Raw genomic sequence first — 25,078 nt, forward strand, 5'->3', positions numbered from 1 at the left:
GTATTCATAGCAAAACTTCCCAGTAACTGAATGCTTTCAGGTGTTTCATGGAAAAAGGAAAACCGAGGCTGGAGGAGCTGACTCAGTGAGCTGAGAACCAGAGAGCTGTGTGCTTCTTAGTGCGCTTCTGTGGTCAGGTTGCTGGGTTATTTAGGAAAGCTTCTTTAAGATGTGGTAGAAGATAGATGGACTTATTGGCTAATGCTGCTGCAGCCTAAATTTAATAGATCAAAATATCTGTGTGTTTTTAATATTTATTTTAAAAGACTTTGGCATCGGTGCCTTTAAAGACTATAAGATGATTCTGTTATCTCGTGAAAGAACACACACAGAGAGACATGTGACGGCAGGTTGATTAGAAAGGGATCTAGAGAGCTTTGCTTCCAAATTTAAAGTGGAATTTATGTATGTAAATATCAAATTTGACCAGAATTATTTGGAGAATTATACACTATCCCTGCACCCCACACCAAAAAATCACTATATCATGATGGCCCATAAGGCAGACTGTCATTAACAATGATAGTGCTGAACAGTTTTTGAGAACTTTTCTTTGTACCAGGCTCTGTTCTACTTGCTTGGCATTGCATTTGTTATACTAGCCTAATGAAGTAGTATAATTATCCTCATTTTACAGATGAACACTAAGTAATTTTCCCAAGATCACATCCAAAAGAAAGAGTTTTCAGCATAGGTTGGGTATATGTAGTAAAGATATATCTCACCAGGTTCCCTTTGTCCTATAAGGATGAATTAAAAATTGTACTCATGGTCTAGTCAGAATTTGTTTTAAAATATGAGAACTTCACAGGAATTTCCACTTTTTTTTAAACCAAGAATTCCCACTAGACCATGAATAATATTTTTAAATCTTTTTTTTTTTTTTAAAGATTTTATTTATTTATTTGACAGAGAGAGATCACAAGTAGGCAGAGAGGCAGGCAGAGAGAGTGAGAGGGAAGCAGGCTCCCTGCCGAGCAGAGAGCCCGATGCGGGACTCGATCCCAGGACCCTGAGATCATGACCTGAGCCGAAGGCAGCGGCTTAAACCACTGAGCCACCCAGGCACCCTAGACCATGAATAATATTTTTAATTCATCACTCCCTTTTAATGTATAATCAAATCACCTCCTCCTTATTTATTCTTGTTCCCTTCAACAGTCTATAGTTACTTTAACCAGTTTCTAAGAACAACCTGTTAATATGGTTGATATTTGTAATAGCTTTATTATATCACACTACAGTGTGTAGTCGATAGGCTCTTTGCCTTTTTTATATCAACTGCTTATGCTCTTTCTCAAGGTTTTTATATTATTTTAGATACACAAGTGAATTAACCATTTACTTCCTCACATTCTCCCCTAAAACTGCAAAAATTGAAAATAATAGAGGAAAGACCAGATTGCTGCTACAATTGCCAAGGGAAAGAGAAATGCCAGCATAATTACAAAACAACCCTGTAATGTAGTATAGTTGTACTAGAGCAACCTATACATAGATTTACTATTAAAACACACATACACACATTTTATGTTTCTCTTTCATTCTTCAAAGTTTGCCTACACTGCTTCAGTTAGGTTCTTGGCTTCTTCAACTGGTTAATCACCATCACCTAATGGGGTTCCCATGAAGGCAGCCTTTGTCCATCGCACTGATTATTTTTGAGAAACTTCAAAACTTCTAGCAGCAATAAGCAATCTCAGCGATTCCTTGCCCCAAGATGCAGAGCTACCAACACCCCAAAAGATAGCAGACATGTGAAGTTCTGTATTTTGTATATTCTGCATACCAAGCAAGGCACATGTTTATATAGATTGAATTCTCATTCCATTGTCCTGATGGAAATAGGGAAAGGTAAACCAGGAGACCTGCTTTGGTAATAATCTAGGTGATTCAGTGCCTAAAAGCTGTGTTCTGGCAGGTAAATTTTCCATGATTTTGTAAATTCTTGCATCTAACTTAAATACAAGAGCTGCCTTTTCACATTATTTTTCTTAATGCCCAGGTCTTTGGAACTACTGTTTTCAGCCTTTCTTCCCTTGCACACAGGAAACAATATGTAGCTCTTATGCCCCTCAAATTAATGTTAACACGCTTTTTGTTCTTTTGGGTCTTTTTAGTACCGAAGCAAGGAGAATTTTTTTTCTAATTGTGATATAATTGACATACAGTATTTTATTAGTTTCAGGTGTACAAAACAGAGATTTGACATTTGTATACATTGCAGAATGGTCACCACAATAGTCTAGTTACCATCTAACATGTTCTAATAGGCTTTATCTTTTGTCATAAATGGTATTAGTCAAAAATAAAGGGTAGGAAGTGTATGACTTGAGTAGGTATTTATACTTCTCTTCAGTCAGAGACCCTTGGTAAATTTGTAAAAACTAAATTCTAAAAGTTTACTGGTGAAACTGTTGTTTAGCCCGATTTTAAACAATAATTTGATGTCTTTGTAAACCATGTCTGATAAAGTGTGTTACATTTCAAATAATCCGTGTCATATTTTTCCTGTAACCCACAGCTATTCTTTGAAAACACATTGCATTTTCAATCTATGTTTAAGAGACTTGAACTGATAAACGTAAGATATGTATGTTTGCACCTGTTGGAGTTAAGAACAGCAAAGAATAGGGTAAGAGAGAGGTGATGCAATGATATGCATATTTTTTCATTGACTTAATTCTTTTTAACAGAGAAATACTATGACAGTGGTTGGGTCTGTATTTCCATTTGTAGTAGATTAAAAAGCATAGAAATATTTGATGATGCCAGTAGATAAAACTGCCATGGAGCAAGACTAATGTAACCTTTGAGGAGTATTTACCTATGGGTACACTAAGCACATGCTCAGTGGCTTGTCAATGTATTGAAGAATGTCAGTGTCAATTAAGTGAACAAGTTTTAGAATCGTAGAGTCAAATACAGTTAGCCGAGAAAATAGGCCAGGTATTGCTCTGATTAACAAAAGAAGTACTTGGTCAAATCCTTAACCCAATACTTCTAAGAAATGTTTTGATATAGCAAATGGTAGATAAAATCTTCCATATATTCTTAGAATCCTTTCACACTTTTAAATGCTTATAATTAGACCAAATGAAAAGATTTTCTTTAAGTGGACAGTACAGCATAATAGACTTCAGATCATTTTGAGAAAAAGATGGGTAGATTATAAGTAAATAATTTCTAGGCTTCCAAAATTGAATTATACGTATTTAGCAATCTGTAATCTAAAGAACTTAAAAAAAATAATTAATTGCTGCAACTCAAGTCTTTAAAGGATCCAAAAATGAAAACTACACTATTGAGTTTTAAATATTAGATATGTTTCAAGGAATATTAATACTATGAGCATATATTTGGAAGATTTTGCATCATCCAAAGTAGGCTGGAACCTTATCAATAACTGTCTATAATCTCACTGACAAAGATGACTTGGACATAATTCTTGGCATGTAGTACATTTCAATATATCATGGTGAATGGAATGCATAAATATTTCACTTTTTCCTTTCTAGTTCTTTATTAGGAGAGGATTAAAAGGGAGATTTATTATGTGTGGATTCTCACAATGTTTTTGAGATTATCTGCCAAATCTGTATTGTCTACCAACAAATGTAGTCTGTTTATTATAAACAGTGACCTTATCAAATTCATGGAGACAGGGAAGTCTAATTCAGGCGGCTTTCCTGGCAAAACTACCAGGAGCTCAGATCTTGCCATGGAAGCCTGATGAAGTTTTGTTAATAGATGACTATTTAAAAGCAAATAATTCTAAATGAACTTAATCCTGAATGATTATTTTTCCAAATGCAGAGATCCACGCTGTGGTGCAGAATTACCATCCAGTTGAATCACTGTATTGTACATCTGAAACTAATATAACACCATATGTTAGCCATACTGGAATCAAAGTAAAAACTTAATAAATATAAAATCATTATCCTGTTGGTATTTATTTTTCCATGTATCAAAGATACATTTTAATTCCTCAGTAGAATACGAGAAACAACACTTAAAACAAGGTTACCATTCCCCCCTCCCCAAGAAGCAACACAGAGCGGATGTGTGTAGTATTTCCAAAACTAACACAAATGTGTGTGGATTTTGAGGTCTTAAACAACTTTACTTATTCTTGTGGATTTATAGGCAATCTCCCCTCAAGGACTGTAATATAATTTGGAAGGCTATTTCCCCCTGGGTGACTCCACCTGAAAGCTTTTGTATGACAATTTGGTGATGGTTTATTGATGATGTGATGCTATTATGAAGGATCCTTCTACCCCCAGATCCTCTCCTCATACCCACATAACAACCCTTTTCCCGGTTGGGGCTATAGGAAATGAGTAATGCTTAACCCATTTGTGTGATCAACTCACTTAAGCAGCTACTGTGAAATGTTAATCACAACTTTAATTTGTACTGCATTAGCATTTTGATTAACTTGTAGGCTTGCTAGCACACTTGAAGCGCTTTTACTCATAGTTACAGCTCGGAAATGACTTTTTGATTAATTAAGTTTGTTAGACAGCAGCTGAGCTTCCTGAATGCTAACCTTCTGGGGGTAAAAGTTCAGGAGAAAGTTACAGTGAACAACTGTTGCTATTGAAAAAGAGTCTTATAAATGTACTTATAGCATTTTAATTATTGACAAAATACTGTATCATTACTTGCAACTGACCTGAACCTTTAAAGGAGTATGCCTTTCTGTCAAGAAAGCCTTTTTTTTTTTTTTCCAGGTTTTCCCATCATTGTAAAACTTCTGGGAGCCCTTGAACCACATAGTGCATTTTCTAGCAGATGTCTAACAACAAGTGTTTTAACAAGCTGCTTTGGATGAATTTCCAGGTTTTTTTTTAATAATCTTTATATTTTAGAACGGTTTTAGATTTACAGAGAAGTTGCAAAGATAGTTCAGAGAGGGCCTACTCCTCTCACAGGCAGTTTTCCTCTAATATAGCTTCTTACATTAATAAAGTACATTGTCACTATTAATGTACCAATATTGATACATTATTATTAACAAAAGTCCATACTTAGAATTCTTTAGTGTACTTAATGTCCTTTTCCTTTTCTAGGATCCCATTCAAGATATCACCTCACGTTTAGTTGTCATGTCCTTAGACTCCTCTTGGCTGTGAGTTTCACAGACTTTGTTTCTGACGATCTTTCCATAGTATTTTGCAATTCTCATGACATTCTATAAGTAGTCACTTGACTTCTATAAATTAATGAAAATCCTTTTCTCTCACTCTAGACTAAATAAATCTTTCTCTTAAACTCTCTCAGTTTATTATCTTTATGTTATCTAATTTTAACAGAAGTAGCAACATTATCTAGCCATTTCAGCCTTTGTCATAATCTTATTTTCATGTGGTTGCTGCAGTCCCTACGCTATGACTAGGTACACAAGGATGAGTAGCAGGAGATGTGAGGGAAAAGAGAAAAAGTCCTTAAAGAGAGGAAAGGATAAAGGGAAGGAGAAGGGAGGGAATAAGTCAGAACGCTAAGGGGGCTGTGGGCGGAGGAGCTGGCAGTGCCGTCTAGCACCATATGTGCACTCTACAGCCCCAAAGCCTTGATGACACCAAGGACTAATTCACAGACTTTTCAAACTAAATGCAGAAATTTTTGAATAATGGGTCTTAGAGCTTCATCATATTATCTTCCTCTCAGTAACTTCTAATGTATATCGAATGATAGTTTTTCTTTTGCCGGTCAGCAATTCTGTTTCCTTCCAATGAAGTTGACTTCAATTCAGTCACAGTACTCAAAGTTCCTGTGTTACCCTTGAATTGCTTAAATCCGGAATTCAGTTGGATTCCAAAAGATATGTAATGCCTACCTATAAAATATTAAGATGTACTCATTACCAAATGATGGATTCAAATTCATTTTAAAATTTTAAGTTTTTGAGAATTGTATTGATAAAATTCATACAGAGACAGTAATTGATGAAATGCCTAATTATTTTGTCTGGAATTTGTGTTTTTCTGTTATGTAAGGGATAAAGGTTAGGTTAAATCCTCCTTGAAATAAGACAGGGTAGGGGTGCCTGACTGGCTTAGTCAGTAGAGCAAGTGACTTCAAATCTGAGGGTCATGGGTTCAAACCCCACGCTGGGTGTAGAGCCTACTTAAAATTAAAAAAAAAAAATTAATTAAAAAAAAAACAAAAAACAGCCGGGTGCCTGGGTGGCTCAGTGGGTTAGGCCTCTGCCTTCGGCTCAGGTCATGATCTCAGGGTCCTGGGATCGAGCCCCACATCAGGCTCTCTGCTCCGCGGGGAGCCTGCTTCCTCCTCTCTCTCTGCCTGCCTCTCTGCCTAGTTGTGATTTCTCTCTGTCAAATAAATAAAATAAAATAAAAAACAGCCAAAGTCAATTTAAATCTTTCGACAGTAGTGGAACATAATATAATGAACACAGGTAATTAATTGGAAAACCAAGATCAAGTCTTAATTTCATTTTGACTGGTGTGATTACATAGCCACTGAACACCTGTAAGCTTCTATTTCTCCATCTGTGAAAGGAGGATGGTACGGATGCCTTTCCTCATACTTGGTATTGTTATGGATTAAGGGTGAGCTATTTACGAAAGTGTATTATAGTCTGTGCATTCTTATACAAATATTTTACTCACACCATATATGCATATGGTCTATACAGCTTGACTTTAACATGTAATTCAGTGTTTGGGACTTTTAATAATTGAATGAAATTTTATCTGCCATAATACAGAGAGAGATATGTTGCCCAGCTTGCATTTTAAGTATAGTATAGTAGCAGAAGACAAGAAAATAGGTCTAGATTTGATAAATATGTCTTTTGCCGAAGTAGTAACACCACCATGAAAATGTGGTTGAATTTAAATGCTAAGACCAAGGCTGATATGCTTAGAGAATTCTTGAAATTGATTCAAAATAAATGTTCAAGACATAAGTTAGATTCAAGTCGTAAAGCATGCATTTGGCTCCAAGACTCCTAGAGCCTAAAAAATTTTTCCAGAAAGCATACATTTTCTAAACACTTAATTTTTTTATTGTTTTAGGAGTGAGGGGTGGGGTTGATTTTTATAGTTTGTGGTGGTGGTTGTTTTACTGTGGTATAAAGCCAAGTACCTCAGAAGTTCTTGAGTTTTTACCTGGACTTCTTACCTGGCTTCCCAGAGGCATCTCAGTTAAAATGTGTTGAAAACCAAGCTCATCACCTGCTCTCCTATAAGTAAATGACAGCTCCACAGTTTCTGTTAGTTATGATAACGTTTTAATTCTAGCATAACTTGATAAATGAACACAATGCTAGAAATTATATTTCCATCTTATCACAGCTGGAAATGGCAAAGAATTCTCAATCAATCATTTGAAGTTCATTTCAACTTGGTAGGAGAAAGCTTCATACACAGAGTCAGTGCCCATCCATTTTTCCCCTATACTTAGAATCATCCTAGTTTTGTCCTGCAAGTAGCATGTCAAGTAGAAAGTGGATGTGAGGTAAAGGGGGATTAAGTATTTGCCTAACGTTAATGCTAAGCTGCTAAAGAATTTCCAGAGTTCTATCTCCTCCATGTACTAAAAACTACCTTTGCTGTTGAGCATTAGATCTCTGTAAGAGACTTTAAGGTGATTTGGGGAACTGAGCCATGATCTCCAGCTGCTACCAAAGTCAGCCCCACTCTGTGGAGGAGCAGATACCTTATTAGCCTTTACCTATGAGGAAGATTGCTCTCAAAGACAGTGAGACACAGGTATTCCATCCTGGGCTCAGGCATGCAAAGGTATGTCAGAACAGGCTATCAGGACCCTCAGCTCCATTTACCTGGACCATACCCTGGCCTTAGCTTCTTTAGGTATCTACCTCTGAACAGTAACACAGGCTTACTCACTCACACTGAGATCCAAGCCCACATCCTCCAGCTCGGCCTGAGCCCCAGGGACTGTCGTTAGCCTTTTCCTCTGGCTCTCTTGTATTTGGACGCCTGTCCTGATGAACTGTTTTAGTCCATTCCATACATCTGCTCCTGACCTTGCATGCCCTGCCCCTCAAAGCCCTATACTACTGAGTCCAGAAATCAACACCAAAAGGCCGAAAGGAAATCTGTTAGAAATAATGGACTATTTTAGGGTGTTCTTTTCATCATATCACAGAAAAACTTTAAAAATAGACACATGTTTGTTAAGATTTACTGTGTTACTGGCAGTATATTAGATACCTTACATAGTACATTTTCTCACTGTACCCTCATAACAGCCCTGCAAGGAGGTATAATAAGGTATAATGCCCCCTTCTGTAAGTGAGAAGCCTAGAAGAGTAGGGTTAAGAAATTTCCCCAGATTCACATAGTAAGTGGGACAAAATTGGGACTTAAATCTATGTCTGTTTGACACTAAAACCTTGGAATTTTTTTCCTCGGCAAGTGTGCAATAACTTAGGCAGAATGTCATTATCATCACTGTAATTGGATTTTTACCAATATTTCTCAGACAACAAATGTTTTTTGAGTGCCCTGGGCTTGAGTTAACAGAATATTTCTAGATTCCTGCCATCAAGAAATCTGTAGCTTAAAGAGTACATGTGTAAACAAAGAATCACAATAGGATAATGGTGGCATGTGTCAAGAACAGCAGACTCACGGGAGAAGAAAGAAATATCTGCAGTCCACCTGGAAGAGTCAGGGAGACTCCACAGTAAGAAGTAGACTTTGAGCTAGACCTGAAGGATGAATAGGAATTTCCCAGGTAAACAAGTAGAGCAGGATTTGCAAAAAGAGAAGGGAAGGAATAAGGGCAAATGTGGAGAAATAGCAGGAATGTAGTAATGCTGTATTAGGAGTACAGGGAGGGAGGGGCCGGAGTGAAAATCTAGGACCAGCTAGATCACAGACCAGAACTATCATGCAGAGAAGTGCTGGCTTTGTCCTCTACATGGTATGAAGCCATTGAAGAAACCTGAGCAGACGAATGATATGATTGCTGTCTCCTCTCTGATCATTGGTAACCATATAAAATGTGGACTGAAGAAAAATTAGATGAGAATGAAGATAAAGGGGCAGTTATATTATTCCAGGTGATTGTTGTTGAAGGTCTGTGCTTAAGACAGTGATGGGGGCAGGAGGTAGGGAGCAGAGAAAACAGACCCAACTAGGGAATGATTGAACAGAGAGCAACATTCATTCACCACACTTGGGTAATCGCAAAACCTTTTTTCATCCCAGATTCTTGGTCTCTCTACCTGCTTTTCTCAAAATTAAAACTGGAGAAATAATAGTTTTCAATTCATGACATGGCTTTTCATTTACTTTATGTAAGCAATCACTTTGCATGATTTTTTACGTTTTCACATCTGGATCATACAATGAAAAATTGTGGGGAACGCTCATAAATTTTATGAAATCTTTCAACTTCATCATGAAAACTTCAAAGTTAAAAACATATGGTCTATCCATCCAGCTCTTCTTGTATGTGAGCTTTTGATCTGGAATTTATTTCCAGTCAAGTTATAATGTAAAATCACAAGTAAAATTGCCATAGTTACCCCACATTACAACTTCTAACACCATCGTGATACCACATTAGATATGATTATTCATTTCTTTTTTCTTTTCTGTTGCCTTACAGAACTCAAGAGTTGTGACTTATGAACTAATGCTTTTTTTTTTAATCATGATCTTTTGTCTCATATACTTCAAAGAAAGGCAAAGCATTTTAATCAGCTCTGCAGAGAAATGGGAAGAATGGAAGTGGATTTTCCCTAGATTGATGAACATGTACACTCATACATGTATACGCCTTGATATGCACACATATAAATGTATCTATTATACCAGTATGAGGCTTTATCGTATATGGTAGACTCATGGGTGCTAAAACCCACTTTGACCATTTTATCACATTAGTCATGAAAGCCAGAAATGTTGATGAATTTCCCTGTAATGTATATAAAAAGACAACAGATTAGTTTAGCCAGACGTTTTTAAATAATTTTACTGTTTGTTAAATTAGAGGACACAAAATAGGAAATTCAGAATTTAGAAGGAAAATGTGGCTGCCTCTGTCATATTAAGTACTATAACAAATTAATTTTGCTAGCATAATATGCCTTAACAATTATTTCTAAAATTGTTCTAATAGTTTGATGCAATATTTTATAAATATTTTGTTGGCGATGAGTCATTTACCATTTATACTATCATTTTCAGCATTTACTAGGTACATCTCTTTTATCTTCATATCTTCATTTCCCTAAAATAAGAGAATACACTCCTCAAACTGTATAGAGTAGCTGCCTCAGATCATGATATTAACTTATGTGTCTTTAAGTCAGCATTCTCCAGAATCTAATTTAATTGAAATAGCTTTGCCTGTGTAAACTTCTCCTTTGTTTAAATAAGATTTCACTGTTTAGTTTTGCCTTAAGCAAATGCAGCCGTTTGTCCATAAAACATTAGATTAAATGTATAGACTAATATGAATAGCTTCTCATCGTTCCACTTGGACCACTGGCAGTTGCCCCATTTGTAAGTACGTAGTATATTATTTTTATTGAAAACTAGGGCTCTGTCTTCAGCCTGCTTTGGGGAGAAAATAAATTTTTGGCAAGAAAACCTATTGCTTTACCATTATCGATATTAAATTTGGAAAAGACTTCCTGAGATTTACTCTTTAGGTGCAGTTTCTAATGTTTTTCATACAGTGAATTATAGAGATATTTGTTCATAAAGTACCCTGAGTCTTTCTCTTTGTTTTATTACTGGTTTCCAGTATAACCTGGCTATATTTGCTACCCTTAGAAAAGCTAAATATTTGGCACTTTATAAGAAGTAATGTGCAACAGATGCTACTGGGAGTTCTGGTTCGTTCTTTCCAATCCAACTGTGGTTTACTTTCTGGTTTTCATTTTGATTATAGCGATTTAGAGGTATAATGCTTATTTTGTGTTTGTTTGTTTTCTGTTAAGGTTAACATGAGATCCCCAGTGGAGAAGGCAAGTGCCATGGTATTCTTGTAATATGTGAATTTTTTTTTCCCCCTGTTCAGGCAATGCTGGATGTGGCTGCAAACCAGGGCTGGCTGGTGACAGCCCTCAATATCACCAATCTGGTTCAGATGGTGATCCAGGGTCGGTGGTTAAAGGATTCTTCTCTTCTTTCAGTACCAAACATAGAACACCACCATCTTCATGTTTTCAGGTAATAATTGTAATTTCAATTTAATGGGCTTTTTTAATTTCAAAAATAATATTTTCTTTACATGTGTGGTCACTGGAATTTCATGTTGTGCCTAGGATATTGATTCTTTACAGCTAAAATGCCTGTTTCCCAGAGGGAAACAGGGCCCAGTGATCTCAGCTGGAATTTGATCATCTACCACAAGCTGAATCACAATTCATTTTAACCTTCCCTTGTTTTCTGTTTGCAACATTACATTCATTTCTATGTTAACTGCATTTATTCCTTTACAATATCAGCCTTTATTTTGAAAGAAGTTACGAAAGTGCTCTGTGATCTAAACCAAAGTAAATGACCAGTTTCTCGTATTGCACCATAGATTTGAGGGATCTGAAATCCCCTGTCAGAGGTAAATTGTACATCTACAAAATGTCCAGAACTGGGTAGTTATATATTCTAGCAGCCTGAAATAGAACCTGTACTAAAAAGAAGGGTTTCTGTTATCATCAGATTACTTAACCTGTAAGTCCTGTGTACATAGCTGCAAATATTTTAGCAAGAAAAAGAACAGTACAATTTACAAGTGTTTAAATGAAAGTGTTGGTTTCACACCAGTGTTTCACTTTGGTTGAGAGATACTTTGCAGCAAAATGTTGGTTCACAGTCATGGAGACAAACAGAACAGTGTGACTGTAGGTTGCCATTGTGTACCCATTTCCTCCTGTCAGCTGGACTAAGGGGTGCGCTCATTTGAGGCATCTAGATACAGATGCCAACCAGAACCTCACACACACATGGGGGTCCCCTCAGAAAGTCCTTCAGTTGGACTCAAGTGTACTGGGTTCCAAAGCAGTTATTTCCATGGTGCTTCAGTTCCCACCATGGATGTCCTAGACACTAAAATGAACATTCAGAGAGTGAGTCACACCAGCAGCAGGTGGCATGAGGAGAAAAGTAGACACCACATGTCTGCAGCTCAGTTTCAGGAACCCTTCCAATACGGTACTAAAAGTTACGAGAGTTGGGTTTCAACAGTAAAGTAGGTACATAAGGGTACTGTTGTAACACAGCACGCAGATCTGTTATGGAAAGCTGCTTGGGGTCTAGGAGATTTGATCCACTTCTTTGCTGTCACCCTGAAAAGCACTATTTAGGTGGACTGTGCTCTTGGGGCTCTGCCACTATCGTGCTTTAGAAATTTCAAAGATTCCCAAAATGTGCTTTTAACTGTATGTTCCCAACAACTTAAAATGAAAACTTTATTCAAGTAATTGTGTTAGAGACACTTGCCTGCATCCATGAAAGAGACCTCCCAGGGCTCCAGTTCAGTGCTTGAACCACATAGAAGCACTAGTATACATTAGTGCCTTCGTATAGACATGCACCCCTTCCCTGTAAACCCTACGTGTTACTGAGCTCACATTTGATTTATGCATCTTATGTCATAATAGCCATACTGCCTTGGGTTGATGTATTAGACAATCTGACTGATTTTAAAACTTAATGATAATGGCTATTAATGATAATGGCTATTATTATCAATGGCTTTAAAAAGTTGGATAGTATAAAATGGAAAAAAAAAAAAGTTGGATAGTAGTCTTCGTTTTTAAAAAAAAAAAAAAAAACTGTCCTCATTAGGTAAACGACCAATGTCAGGAATTCTCATTTGCTCTATGAAAGAATTTGGTTAATGCTGGTATTATTTCCCAGGAAATGGAGCCCAGGTATAAAGGGCGGACGTGGTGGGGGCCATGGCGTCATCGATTGCCTTCCGGAACTGATCCATGCCTGCGGAGGGAAAGACCATGTATTCAGCTCCATGATGGAAAATGAGCTGCCAGCTGTAAAAATGAAGCAGGTCAGGCCATTATTTCTGTGTTTCGAAGCTTCCTTACTCTGTCTGGGAAATTACACCAAGAGTTTTCTAATTCAAAGCATTGGTTTTGGGATCAGACTCACCCGGGTTTAAATTCTGTATGCCATTTACTGTTATTATGAACATGGACATGGACGCATCATACCTGTCTCATGAAGCTTTGTGAAAATGAAGCAGGATATTAGTATTTCAGCTGCCTTATGCAGTTCCTAATATAGAACAGAATTTAATAATAATATTAAAAATAATTACAATAACAATACTTAGTAGGAGCATTGGCATTATTGGAAGTTGATTCAGTATAATGCTATTAAACCAGCTTAGAAAGGTCTACAGTAGCTTGTCTATCACTCACCAGGCTGCATTACCCACTTGGTATAAATTTCAGTTGGGTAGACTTTCATGCAGTTCCCTCAGTTACATTCTTATACCCTCCCCTTTTATTTTAATCACTTTATTGTTCCTAGATTCTAAAGTATTTCCTTAAGTAAACTTCTTATTTGTACACCATATAACTTAGATAGAAAGCTAAATCTGTGTTGTAAAAGACAACATAGGTCATGTCTCCAAATTCTCTTTGGAAAGGCCAAAAATATGAATGAACAATGCCAGAAATATTTGGCATATATAGACTTTTAAGTCTTAAGCAGTTTTACCCTAAACATGTCAAACATTCAGGATTTATAACATAATTAACATATTGACTTGCAAATGCAGGTATTAAAGAAACTTCCAAACCATGTCGTTCTTTTTTTTCCAATGGAACTTAGTTTTGAGTAACTTAAAAATAAGTAGTACAGGCATTAAAGTCTGATTGTTCAATTTCTGTTGAACTCAAAATTGGCAAAGAAACAACTTAAATATTCATAATAAGTGCCTACTTTTCTCACTAAATTACCATCAAAATTATGAATAAAAGCAATATATTTAAACCAAAACAAGGCTTCTGTTAGCAACAACAGATTTCTAACCTAACATACACTGATTTCAAGCCAAGTTTTAGATGTGATGAAAAATTAGAACATTGTTATAATTAGTTCAGGGAGAACTCAGAAGTAAACTTACTTAATTTATTTGCATAAATTGCCATTCTGTTATCTTTAAAACCAAATGCAAATTGGCTCAGTCTGATATGATGATGGTTATTTGGCTCAAAAGTGCTTCAATTTGCAGAGCAATCTGGTGTCGGCTCTGCAGTGAGGCGATCCCAGGTAACATACAAATCCTGAATTATTCCAGAAATTAGTATGTTTAAAGCATCAATTTAAGTGCTAATTGCAGTAGTAATGAGAAAAAGCAGTACGACTGTGAGATTTGCATCTTCTACCCCATCAGTATGCCTGGAACGGCTGCTGACTGGCAGAGGATTTGGTTGCTAATTAAATAATTGTATGCATGGCGGTGCTCTTGCCTGATTCAATAGATGAAGATTAATCCTCAGATAAATATGTTTGGCTGGTATTGAAATGTCTTAGCAGTTTCCTTAAAAATAGCTTGTGTTTTTTTATGTGTGTGTGTGTGTGTGTGTGTGTGTGTATACATACACACACCCAACAAATATATGTGTACACAACAAGGATGAATAATAATAATATGTGCTACAAAAAAGATCACATATACATAAAAATCAGATCTGATTTTTGGGAGCCTTGTAAAGTAAAATCCCAACAAGTTGCTAATAACTGAAAACACCTTTGGTAACTAACTTAATAGTACACGTAAAGAAACATGGTCTTGCTTTATGCAGTAAATGTTACTTGTGTTGTCTCACCAAGTTAAATGCTTTACAAAAATTGTGTATTTAGGTGTCCCCTTCATCACTCTCCCACTCTGGCCAGGCTTAGAACATCAAGTGGTATAGCTTCTATACTCAGTAACTCTTGATTCTAGCAGGGGATAGACCATCTGTTACCTTGAAGCACAGTGTAGACCATTCTTTAGCTTGGCTATTTCAAGATCTATTCCAGACATAATTTCAGATTCACAAGACAAGTTATAGGATTGTAGGTGGATTGAAAATTTGCATTAGATTTACATTTTTTGAATTCCTAAGGGGTAGTTTGATTCATCAAGGCTACTTCATTCCAATTAGGTACACTAGGCAGCACTGAAGTCTTAGCAAACAGAACATCAAAGCCTATGAGGAAATCTATGGTATAGAGTTAAGAAAGAAAAGAAAATACAAAATTAAACTATTCGTGCACTTTTAAAAACTTAGAAGCTAACAACTGATAAAACCAACCAATATATTGAGAAGTTTTCTTGACTGATAGTAATATTCTAAATAATTAAAAGTGTTGGGAAAAGGTAACAGTGTTATCGGATAACGTTAAGTTTATTTTGTTACATCCTTTCTGTAGACTTAGAAATTCATTTGTCAAAGATGAGCACTTGCTATAAGTATACTGATTTCTCAAAATGCCTTTCAATTTAAAGAGCAAGAATAAAATTGGTAAAATATTTTCTACCCTTTAATATGCATCATTTTAATTGGTGTTCTCAAAATAATGCCAAAAGCACATATTTATTTCTAGAAGGGCCCTTACAGGGTTCTTTGTGATATACAAACATGTGGAAATGTTTTCCTCTCAGAATAAATTTGGAATCTGAACAAACAAATCATTTTGTACGGTCAGTAGTCCATGAGTGATGCTGAGTGACATCAACAATTGCATCACAACTTTTTTTTTTTTTTCAAATTGTCTATCCCCCAGTAAAGCCTCTGCCTTAGAAGTCATGTATATGTTACACCAGATGTTCCTCTAAAGCAGACCAGCTGAAAACAAACTTTTTTTTTTTAATTTATTATTGAGTGTTGTCAGTAGCCACTCGATATCTAGGCGGGATTTATAGTGAAGGACTCACATGACACGTTTAGCAAATGATTAATAATTTCCTAGTTGCTTTTAAAAGGACTTTAAACTACAGAGATTAAAAGCACACTATTTTTACCCACCAACAAATGAGTACAAGAAAAACTCGGAAATCTGAGAACTGTGGATTGTGTCAGTGTCGATATCCCATATCAATATTGTACGTTAGTTTTGAAAAATGTTACCGTTGGGGAAACTGGGGAAACAGTGCACAGGATCTCTCTGTATTATTTCTTACAACTGCAGTGGATCTAGATGAATCTCCAGACAAAGAGGCTGATTTTTTTCAAAGCACAGTTTCTTGATCACTGCATTTCCCATTAACCCTTCCTTATTATTTTTCTTCTGTTTTTTATTCAGGCATGGAATTTCTTATCCCGCTTGCCCGTGATAGATGTTGGCTTAAGTGTTAAAGGCTGGTGGGATGACTCAGTGGAGGGACACGGTGAACTCTCTATCACAACCCTGACTTCAGACAAACGAAATGACAACAGGTGGATCAGATTGCACGCTGATCAGGAGTATGTGCTTCAAGTCAGCCTGCAGCGAGTACACTTCGGGTTCCCCAAGGTATGGTGTTTGGTTTCCATTCTCAAATGCTTCACACCAGATCCCGGCATGCGCCACTACACATATCTTTTATATTACGAATGTGTCCGTGTCACTGACGAATCCTGCTTTCTCAACTGGCCTTAAGCAGCGAGAGTCAGTCTTCTGGAACCAGTCCGTCCTCATGGGCCACTTGTCAGCCCCAGAATATGCACCTTACATAATACTGTCTTGCCTGGAGTCCTGTGTTCATGGGGTCTGTTTACTCAGGCCGGCTGAATTTCCTGGGATTTGGAGTACAGATTCTCTGGCCCTACTTATCAGACTGGCTGCATCAGAATCTCGGGGGAGAGAAATCTCAAAATCTGTCCTTGTACCCAGCACCACAAAAGATTTTTAAGGACATTAAGGTTAGAGAAGCACTGCCCACGGGCACTTTGAGACATAGAAACCACAGTTAGCTAGGTGTACAGGAGGGCAGAGCTTTTCTACTCAGCGCTGTGAGTTTGAATAAGACACAAAAGTGTCTTATTCTGTGCCTCAGTTGCCACATCTTCCTGCTTCCTTCACTAGAACGCACACGAGAGAGCTTTGCCAGTGTTCATATAGGCAACAGATCTACAACATGCTTATTTTAAATTACTCTGGTCTTTTCTGTTACCTATGACACAGAAACTTAAACATTTGGCTGCCTAAGAATATTAGTACAGAGCATGTGAGCAGATTGGTTTTTAGTACCATAATAATTGAAATAAGAAAGAATTTGTCTTCTGTGTCACCCCATGCCATCAGGGGCATTCCCATATCTAAAATAAGTCCTCAGATGAAGGAGGGCACGTGATGTGATGAGCACTAGATGTTATATGCAGCTAATGAATCATTGAACACTACACCAAAAACTAAGGATATACTCTATGTTTGCTAATTGAATTTAAATTTTAAAAATAAAATAAAATAAACCCTCAAGAATCAGGCTGTTGTTAATGAGTACTGTCTGCTCTGTTTCAAATACAGAGCGGGCAGGAGCTGTCCGTCATTACATATTTTTAGCACTGTGCCTTTGGGTCCCATCTCATTTAATTTCTAATTCTAAAAATCAGTCAGTTTAAGTATGAACTGATTGGCCGCTGATAGTCCAGAGGCTTTAATATGAGCATTTTTAGATGACCTAATTTATCCCAGCTTACAAAAAAAGATAGTAATAATCATACAGATAAAATCATGGGAAAACAACTAAGATTTTTCTACCTTACCATTACTACTTAAAAATTAGACTTAATCATACTAGACTTAATCATACTAGAAAAACTCTCAATTTGTTCTAAATGCTGTAAAAATGCATTGCTCTCAGACTCATTTAAAATGTCTTAAGTGCAGCATCTCCCTCTAGAATATTTAATGATGTGTGATTGAGAGCATGTCATTATTAGTAAATTTTATGCCATAATGTCATTGTCTTAAAAGAATCACTGAAATAATCTCATATTTCGTAAAATCCATCTAAAGTAAAGACTTCAAGTGCTGCCATTATGGTGATGTAGGTTCTTGGATTGTGGTGATTAATGTATTTTACAAATCGCTTGGCTTACAATTCCCATTCCTCGAAGAAAGGATTTTTTAATATTGTCATATTAGAATATGTGCTTTTTTATGTGAGTTTTATTCTTGGGTCGAGGGAAAGTATTTATATTACATAGTCCTTATTATCTTGAGGTCCAGGGTCTAGTCTTGATGTCTTTTTTCCCCTAGGTATCAGTTTCTTTTGAATAAGGCTTTGGAAGATTTAGTTAGCATGATTATATCTCAGTTCGTTCATCTGCAGTTGGGATATTAATATCACTTATAAGAATGATGTGAGAATTTACTAATTTGATAATAAGATTCAGGGCTTTCTGTTCTAACTGAGCCAAATATTCTGGTGGTTATAGCCACAAAGTAGTATCTATAATGTGCTTCAAGATGCCTGAGAAATAGTAGGTGATAGCATATCAAAGACACCAAACCAGAAAATTTAAAACATCCCAGATAGATATACTGAACCATGTAGATTTATGGCCATCAAGGAAAACAACTTAGCCTTTTAACCACAACCAAGGGGCATAGAAAGTCTAGACATTATTAATGGTTTATCTTTTTTTTTTTTTTCTGGTTTACAGGGAAAGCAAGACAGCCATGCAGTTACCCCCCGATTTCCCAAATTAAAAGATGAAGGATGGTTTTTGATACTAGGAGAAGTGGATAAGAGAGAACTTATCGCTTTGAAAAGAGTAGGATATGTTCGAAATCATCACGTTGTTTCCATTTCTTTTTATACGCCTGAACTACCTGGAAGGTAAGCCGAACCTCAGCACCAGAGTTCTGCAAGAATTAAAGATGTCTGTGTTTTACGTTTTGTTCTGTTTTCATGTTTTAGGTATATCTACACACTCTATCTCATGAGCGACTGCTACCTCGGCCTGGACCAGCAGTATGACATTCATCTCAATGTCACACCCGCGAGCATTTCCGCCCAGGTCAACGAGGAGGTCTCTGAGGCCTTGACTGACCTGGAAGTGAAGTAATCTGACCCGAACAATCTGTCGGAGAGAAGTGGTTAAGAAGTCTGACTGGTCATTCATCTAGATGAAGTCGAATTACTTGATATTTGCCTTGGTGGAATCAACTTCTGACCTCAAGACACCCAGGAAATCGACAGCGGCCGCAGTATTGACTCCAGCGACACAAGGCTAGCTGCGGCGCCTTCTCACAATTGTTGCCTTTTAGAGTGTTGTCTTTATGGGTTTCTTGAGATGTGAAATGAACACGCATGTAGGAGAAACTTTGTGTCTATTGAGATGAGCTTTAACAATTACCCATCCAGTTTTGCATCTCACAGTATAATGTTTACAAGAATGTTGGTTCATTTTTTTCTAAGGGAAGCTACACTGAGGCGTGACAGTGTTCAGGTTTGTTGTAAGAGATTTCTAACCCTGCAGCATAAGACACATTAAGATAAATCTGTATGGAGGCACATAATGTTGGTCGTTAGCAAAATTTATACTTGGATCACATGTAGTTTCAGAATTTCTTATAGTCAAAAATGTTAATAATATATGATGTAAAATTATATTGCAGAGCCCAATGATGATAAAGAACACCGGATACACTGATCTTATAAAATGTAGATACTGTAACTGGTGGAAATAAAATGTTGAGAGTACCACTTCAACACAGACTGATTCGATTATCTCTCCTGCTTCCTTCTCATTTATTCCCCCTTACTCTTCTCTTCCTTTCATGACCTGTACTTCAAGACTTCACTTCCATTCTCTTTCTTATATATTTATTTACACAAGGAGAGAAGTACAGTCTAATTCGTGTTGTAATATGGACCGACCACACAGTACTCTTTTTCATCTTTATACTTACCAAGACAAGTCTGGGCAAACACAGAACATTTCCAACCCCTACAGGTATGTTTTCACTTGCGATAAAGGAAGTGTCTCTATGTCCATACGGTTTCCATCGTGAAAGATACCTTTTTCAAACTAAAATTTTGTTAGAATCCGATGTCTATGTAGGATATAGTCTAGTAGAATTATATTCTACCCTTGGAAAGTAATTTCAGTTGTTCCTGGTCCTGCAATGAATCATTGTAAAATACTTCCCAGTGTAACGACCTCAAGTACTAGAATTTAAAAGTTTTTCATAAACTAGAATATATTGCTTTTGTTTTCCTTTTCCATGCTGTAAAATAAGAAAGAATGAAAGTGGGGTGGGGAGACCAGGCGTGCAATTTGCAGAATTAAATCTGAATGACTAATAGGAAGATATTGAAGTACAGTGGGTATGAGGTGTCTGAAGGGCTCTTGTCTCAGAAGTTTACTTCACATACATAATATGTGCTTTTCCTAGGGTGGTTTATTTGCTAATGGAAGTTCATACCTTAACCCCTGTTTTAGTAGGATTAAATGAAAATGAAAGGTTATAGACAAATGGTCACCAATCTATGCAGAAAGCTGAGGAGGAACATTCTTCTAGTCTTCATGTTTATCAGCATCATTCCTTTTTGTTGAAAGACCTTGCAGGTGTGGGGAGGTAGGGGGTCTGTTTCACTGGGCCTGTGACACAGGACATAGGAGCAGTAAGAAAGAATTTCTGTTCTGTCCCCCAGAGACAAGGAAAAATGTGACCAATTAAATTCTAAAATTAAAAGTGATCAGTTTGCAATAAGGGGCAGAAAACACTAGTGAGGCAAGATGTGCTTAGATGGAAACATTCCATCCCAGTAAGTGATGAACGCTATTTGTCTCTGACTTTATTCTCGCTCATTACTCAACCAAAATGCTAGTGTTAAGTGTGCATTCTAACAGGACATGTGCCAACATAATCAGACTAATTTCATATTCCATTTTATATTCCTCTGGATTTCATCAAGTTCAAATAATTGAAATGCCAGTCAGATATTCATTCTAGGTAGTATGTTGAGTACTCTGATACCCACATGAATCAGAAACATATCCTGCCCTTAAGGCAGCCTGGTGATGAAAAGACATAGATAGTTCTAATAAAAAGTAATTGCAGCAGCGAGATACTATTTTTAAAAATCACGAAAGGACAGGGGCGCCTGGGTGGCTCAGTGGGTTAAGCCTCTGCCTTCGGCTCAGGTCATGATCTCAGGGTCCTGGGATCAGGTCCCGCATCGGGCTTTCTGCTCAGCAGAGAGCCTGCTTCCCTCTCTCTTTCTGCCTGACTCTCTGACTACTTGTGATCTCTGTCTGTCAAATAAATAATTTTTTTAAAAAATCATGAAAGGACATGTAGGCCGGGATTTGAAGATGGTTAAAATTGTGAAGGCAGAGATGAAAGAACATTCCAGGTAGATCAGCATTAACAAAGGCTCTGAGATAGCTTCGCCTAGGATGTTGGGCTGCCCTTTCAGAAACATGAAAGGAATCAATAGGCAAGAAGGATGGAAAAATCTGGAATGACCTTGAGTTAGAGAGTAAGGATAACAAATCTTATGTGTATACAGTATAATTCCTTGGCAGGTCACCAGAGAAGATTATGACAACGGACATTCTGAGAGTGGAACAAAGATGAAGTGGAGGCATGAGCTAGCTGCGAGCCTGGGAAGGCACGCATCTGCGCCTTAGGTGGGTAATGTGTACCGAATACTGACGAGAAGCCCAAGAAGTGAGAACCAAATCAAGGGTTCTGGTTCTGTGGATAGTAGGTCATTAATGGTTGTTAAGAGAGTAATTTCAGCAAAATGGGGAAGGAGAAAGCTTAGATTGCATAAGGTAAAGCCTGAATGGGCAATGAGAAGGGACAGACACTAAGTTCATAGACTTCACTCTGCAAAGGTCTAATGAGATGAAGCGTGTGGTGATAGGGAAGACGTTAGTTGGTAAAAATCAGAAAGCCTGTTTTCTTCCATCATTTTCTCCTGCAACTCCCACTCCTTACATATACATTACCACCTCTGAACTGAAGCTAAAATTCCTCAGCCACGCTCCCAAAACTACTTGGGTTGTTCCTCAGACTTATCCCTGTTCTCCCTCAGGGCAACATGGACTCCAGTTCTCTCATAAACAGGTCCTCCTGTTTCTTGCTACATTTAGGAACAATTGAAATTCAAGTGTCAGAAACAATCCCACATTCCTACAACCCCAACACAAGAATACAGGACCTTCAAGCCTAACAATGAGTTGACATGGATAAGGAACCGTCCTCTGTCTGTACTTCCCAAATTCCATGGTCAGCTTTTGGATGGGAAGAATACAGTGACAGGATATTTAATCACCAAAACTGATCTGTTTCCTCTTAACCTTCACACACAAATGATGCAACAGAGTGAAAATCTACAAGATAGACCCTTGTCCTCAAGTTTTGATGTTCCCTTTTGGTATACTAGTTGCGTTAGAAAACTGCACATCACTCCCCAAGAATGCTCTCCACACACACACCTCTGGCTACCTTGGAATCATTCTGACTCCCCTTTTCTCCCAACTCGTACCTAATTTTCCCAGAGACCCTTTTAGCTTTACCTTTAAAATCTATCCAGAATCCAACCGTCTTTATTGCTACCACCCTCAACCACACCACATCCTCCTGCCTGGTCTCCATGCTGCTCCTCTTGCCCTTATAACATTTTCTCTGCACAATGAACATTCTTTTGAAAGGTTTAAGTCTGATGATCAGCCTGCTCTGCCCAAATCTTACAACACCATTCCATCAGAAGAAAAGCCAGACTCTTCATAGTGCCTACAGGGTACTGCGTGGTCTGCGCCTCCTCCCCTAACTGCTCCTGACCGCATCTCATCACTCTCCCTCCTGCTCACTCCTCACCAACCACAGTGGTCACCTTACTGTTGGTGAACATCATGCACGACCTTTGCTCTTGCTACTCCCTCAGTCTTGATGCTGTTTCCCCAGACATCCACAGGTCTAACCATCTTAGCTTAAATGGCAGCAGTACCCAAGCCCACCAGTCTTCCACATCTTCCTTTGTTTTTCTCCATTGTTCTTATCACCACAGAAGTATTTGGTTTTTGTTAGTCTCTCCTGACTAAGCTTTAGGAAGGCTGGGATTTGTGTTCCTCCAATGCCTGTTACATTATCAGGACCTAGAACATTACCTGGCACGTGGTAGCTGTTCACTAAATACTTGCTGAATGACTAAATGAACATGAAGGATTCTAAAACAGCACATCATACTCTTCAGCTGACTCTTCTAGAGATTGCAACTACTCTCACAGATTCACCAAGAGCAGAGTACTTACCTGGACTTTTTATAACGTGCCCACAGAGGAAAGGGATACTTAGGTTAGTTGGTAGTTTTATTGTCACGATGACTCATTATTTATGGAGAAGAAGAATGAAATATTTTTGTGTAACAATGGATCTTGGATATTAGAGTCATTTTAAAACTTCAAATTATCTGGGGCGCCTGGGTGGCTCAGTGGGTTGGGGCCTCTGCCTTCGGCTCAGGTCATGATCCCAGGGTTCTGGGATCGAGCCCCGCATCGGGCTCTCTGCTCTGCGGACAGCCTGCTTCCTCCTCTCTCTCTCTCTCTGCCTGCCTCTCTGCCTGCTTGTGATCTCTGTCTGTCAAATAAATAAATAAAAAATCTTTAAAAAAAAAAAAACTTCAAATTATCATAAAACCTTTCCAGCCTAAGGTTGTATTCTTTGTCTTCTCTTACCAGGTAGCTTTCTTTCCACCATCACTACTGCTAACTATTCACAGTGAAAGGATCCCCAAACAGGAACTCCATATGCTCGAAGAATATGAACTGATAATAACTGTGGGCCTTCTTTCTTTCAGAAATAATCCAAACTGAGTAGGCAAAGATGATTTCATGACCCAGCTTCTTTAAAGAGGAAAATCTAGGGGCATCTTGGTAGCTCAGTTGGTTAAGTGTCTGACTCTTGATTTTGGCTCAGGTTATGATCTCAGGTGAGAACGAATCCTGCATCTCCCTCTGCTCCTCCCCCACACCCCACTCGTGCTTGCTCTCTCTCTCTAAAATAAATAACTAAATCTCTTCAAAAAATGAAAAAGAAAACCCTGAAAGAAGTCTTAAATCTTCAGACTGAGTATTAGTAAATGCAAAAAAATTTGGCTTCCATGATATGTATTGAGCCCTTAGGTTAGCTTTCTTAATCTGCTTTCAGAAATCTAAATTCTAAATCTAAGCAAAGCAAACAGATAAAAATTTGTAGTTTAATGAGTTCTAGTTATTTTAGGGTCCTCAGAAATTCTGAGAATAATTATTGATTACAGGTTGTCCAGGAAGCCTGATGTTAAATAATGGAGAATGGTTGCAGTGACTTCCAGAAAGTTATTCCCACAATTTCAGCCCCGGCTCCTTTACTTTTCATCATGAGCATTCTGTATTACCCCTGGAAAATAAAATTCTTCAAATTTGAGGCTTTTAAAGGAGATTTCAGGGATTCCACTTTGCTTGAAAATTCTTCCAAAGTCTTTTGCATGTCAATTTGAGAAGGATCTTGGGGTACTGTTGTGAGGTTGGATCCAGTCTTACCCAGGGTTAAGATTTAGGCCCAGAACAGCTGCATCTGAATGGATATTCAAATTTTTATTTTTATTCTTTGACTAGCCTGTGATTTGGAAAATATTTCTAAAATGCATATGATTAAAGTTTCATAAGTAATACTGTATCTATAAATTAATATTAATCAGTTCTTTATAGAGAAGTCCTGGAGAAGATGATGGACTGCAAATCCATATTTGGTTGAGCAGAATCACAGCACCTCCTTGTCATTAGAACTTCTTTGAATCCCCAAACCCGTGTTTCCTTACTAGTCATCTTGATTTTATTTGGATTTCTTAAACTATATAGACACCCGCCATGCCTATCCATTGAAAACAAATACAGTTACCTTGAATGATTGCACCCTTTGATTCCAAGTCATATTGAAAGCAGTTTTTATAATTCGAGGATTGTAGGACTGATCTAAGATGAATTTTATTCCAGAGCTTTCAACCCTCATGGATCCTGGAATCAGAAGACTGCACTTTGTAGGGTGTGGCGGGCTGATCTAGAGTGGTTTTAGATCTCCCTAGAGTTTATCGGGTCCATATTTCCCAGTGGCCTCGAAAGTGCCAA

At 37.5% G+C, this 25,078-nt stretch overlaps 1 protein-coding gene across 2 annotated transcripts in view; it reads left to right on the forward strand.

Annotated features, from left to right (window-relative positions):
- The window catches only part of ASCC3 (activating signal cointegrator 1 complex subunit 3), a 361,766-nt gene extending 341,349 nt beyond the window's left edge, over positions 1-20,417 (forward strand). For both annotated transcript variants that reach the window (XM_046005036.1, XM_046005037.1), the window contains exons 38-42: positions 11,035-11,186; positions 12,876-13,023; positions 16,275-16,484; positions 18,620-18,795; positions 18,877-20,417. In XM_046005036.1, coding sequence (XP_045860992.1) covers positions 11,035-11,186; positions 12,876-13,023; positions 16,275-16,484; positions 18,620-18,795; positions 18,877-19,024 — 834 coding nt within the window. In that variant the 3' untranslated portion in view covers positions 19,025-20,417. The remainder of the gene's footprint in view (positions 1-11,034; positions 11,187-12,875; positions 13,024-16,274; positions 16,485-18,619; positions 18,796-18,876) is intronic.
- Positions 20,418-25,078: the final 4,661 nt, after the last annotated feature.

The sequence above is a fragment of the Meles meles genome, chromosome 5 (genome assembly GCF_922984935.1).
Source record: "Meles meles chromosome 5, mMelMel3.1 paternal haplotype, whole genome shotgun sequence".
NCBI lineage: Eukaryota > Metazoa > Chordata > Mammalia > Carnivora > Mustelidae > Meles > Meles meles.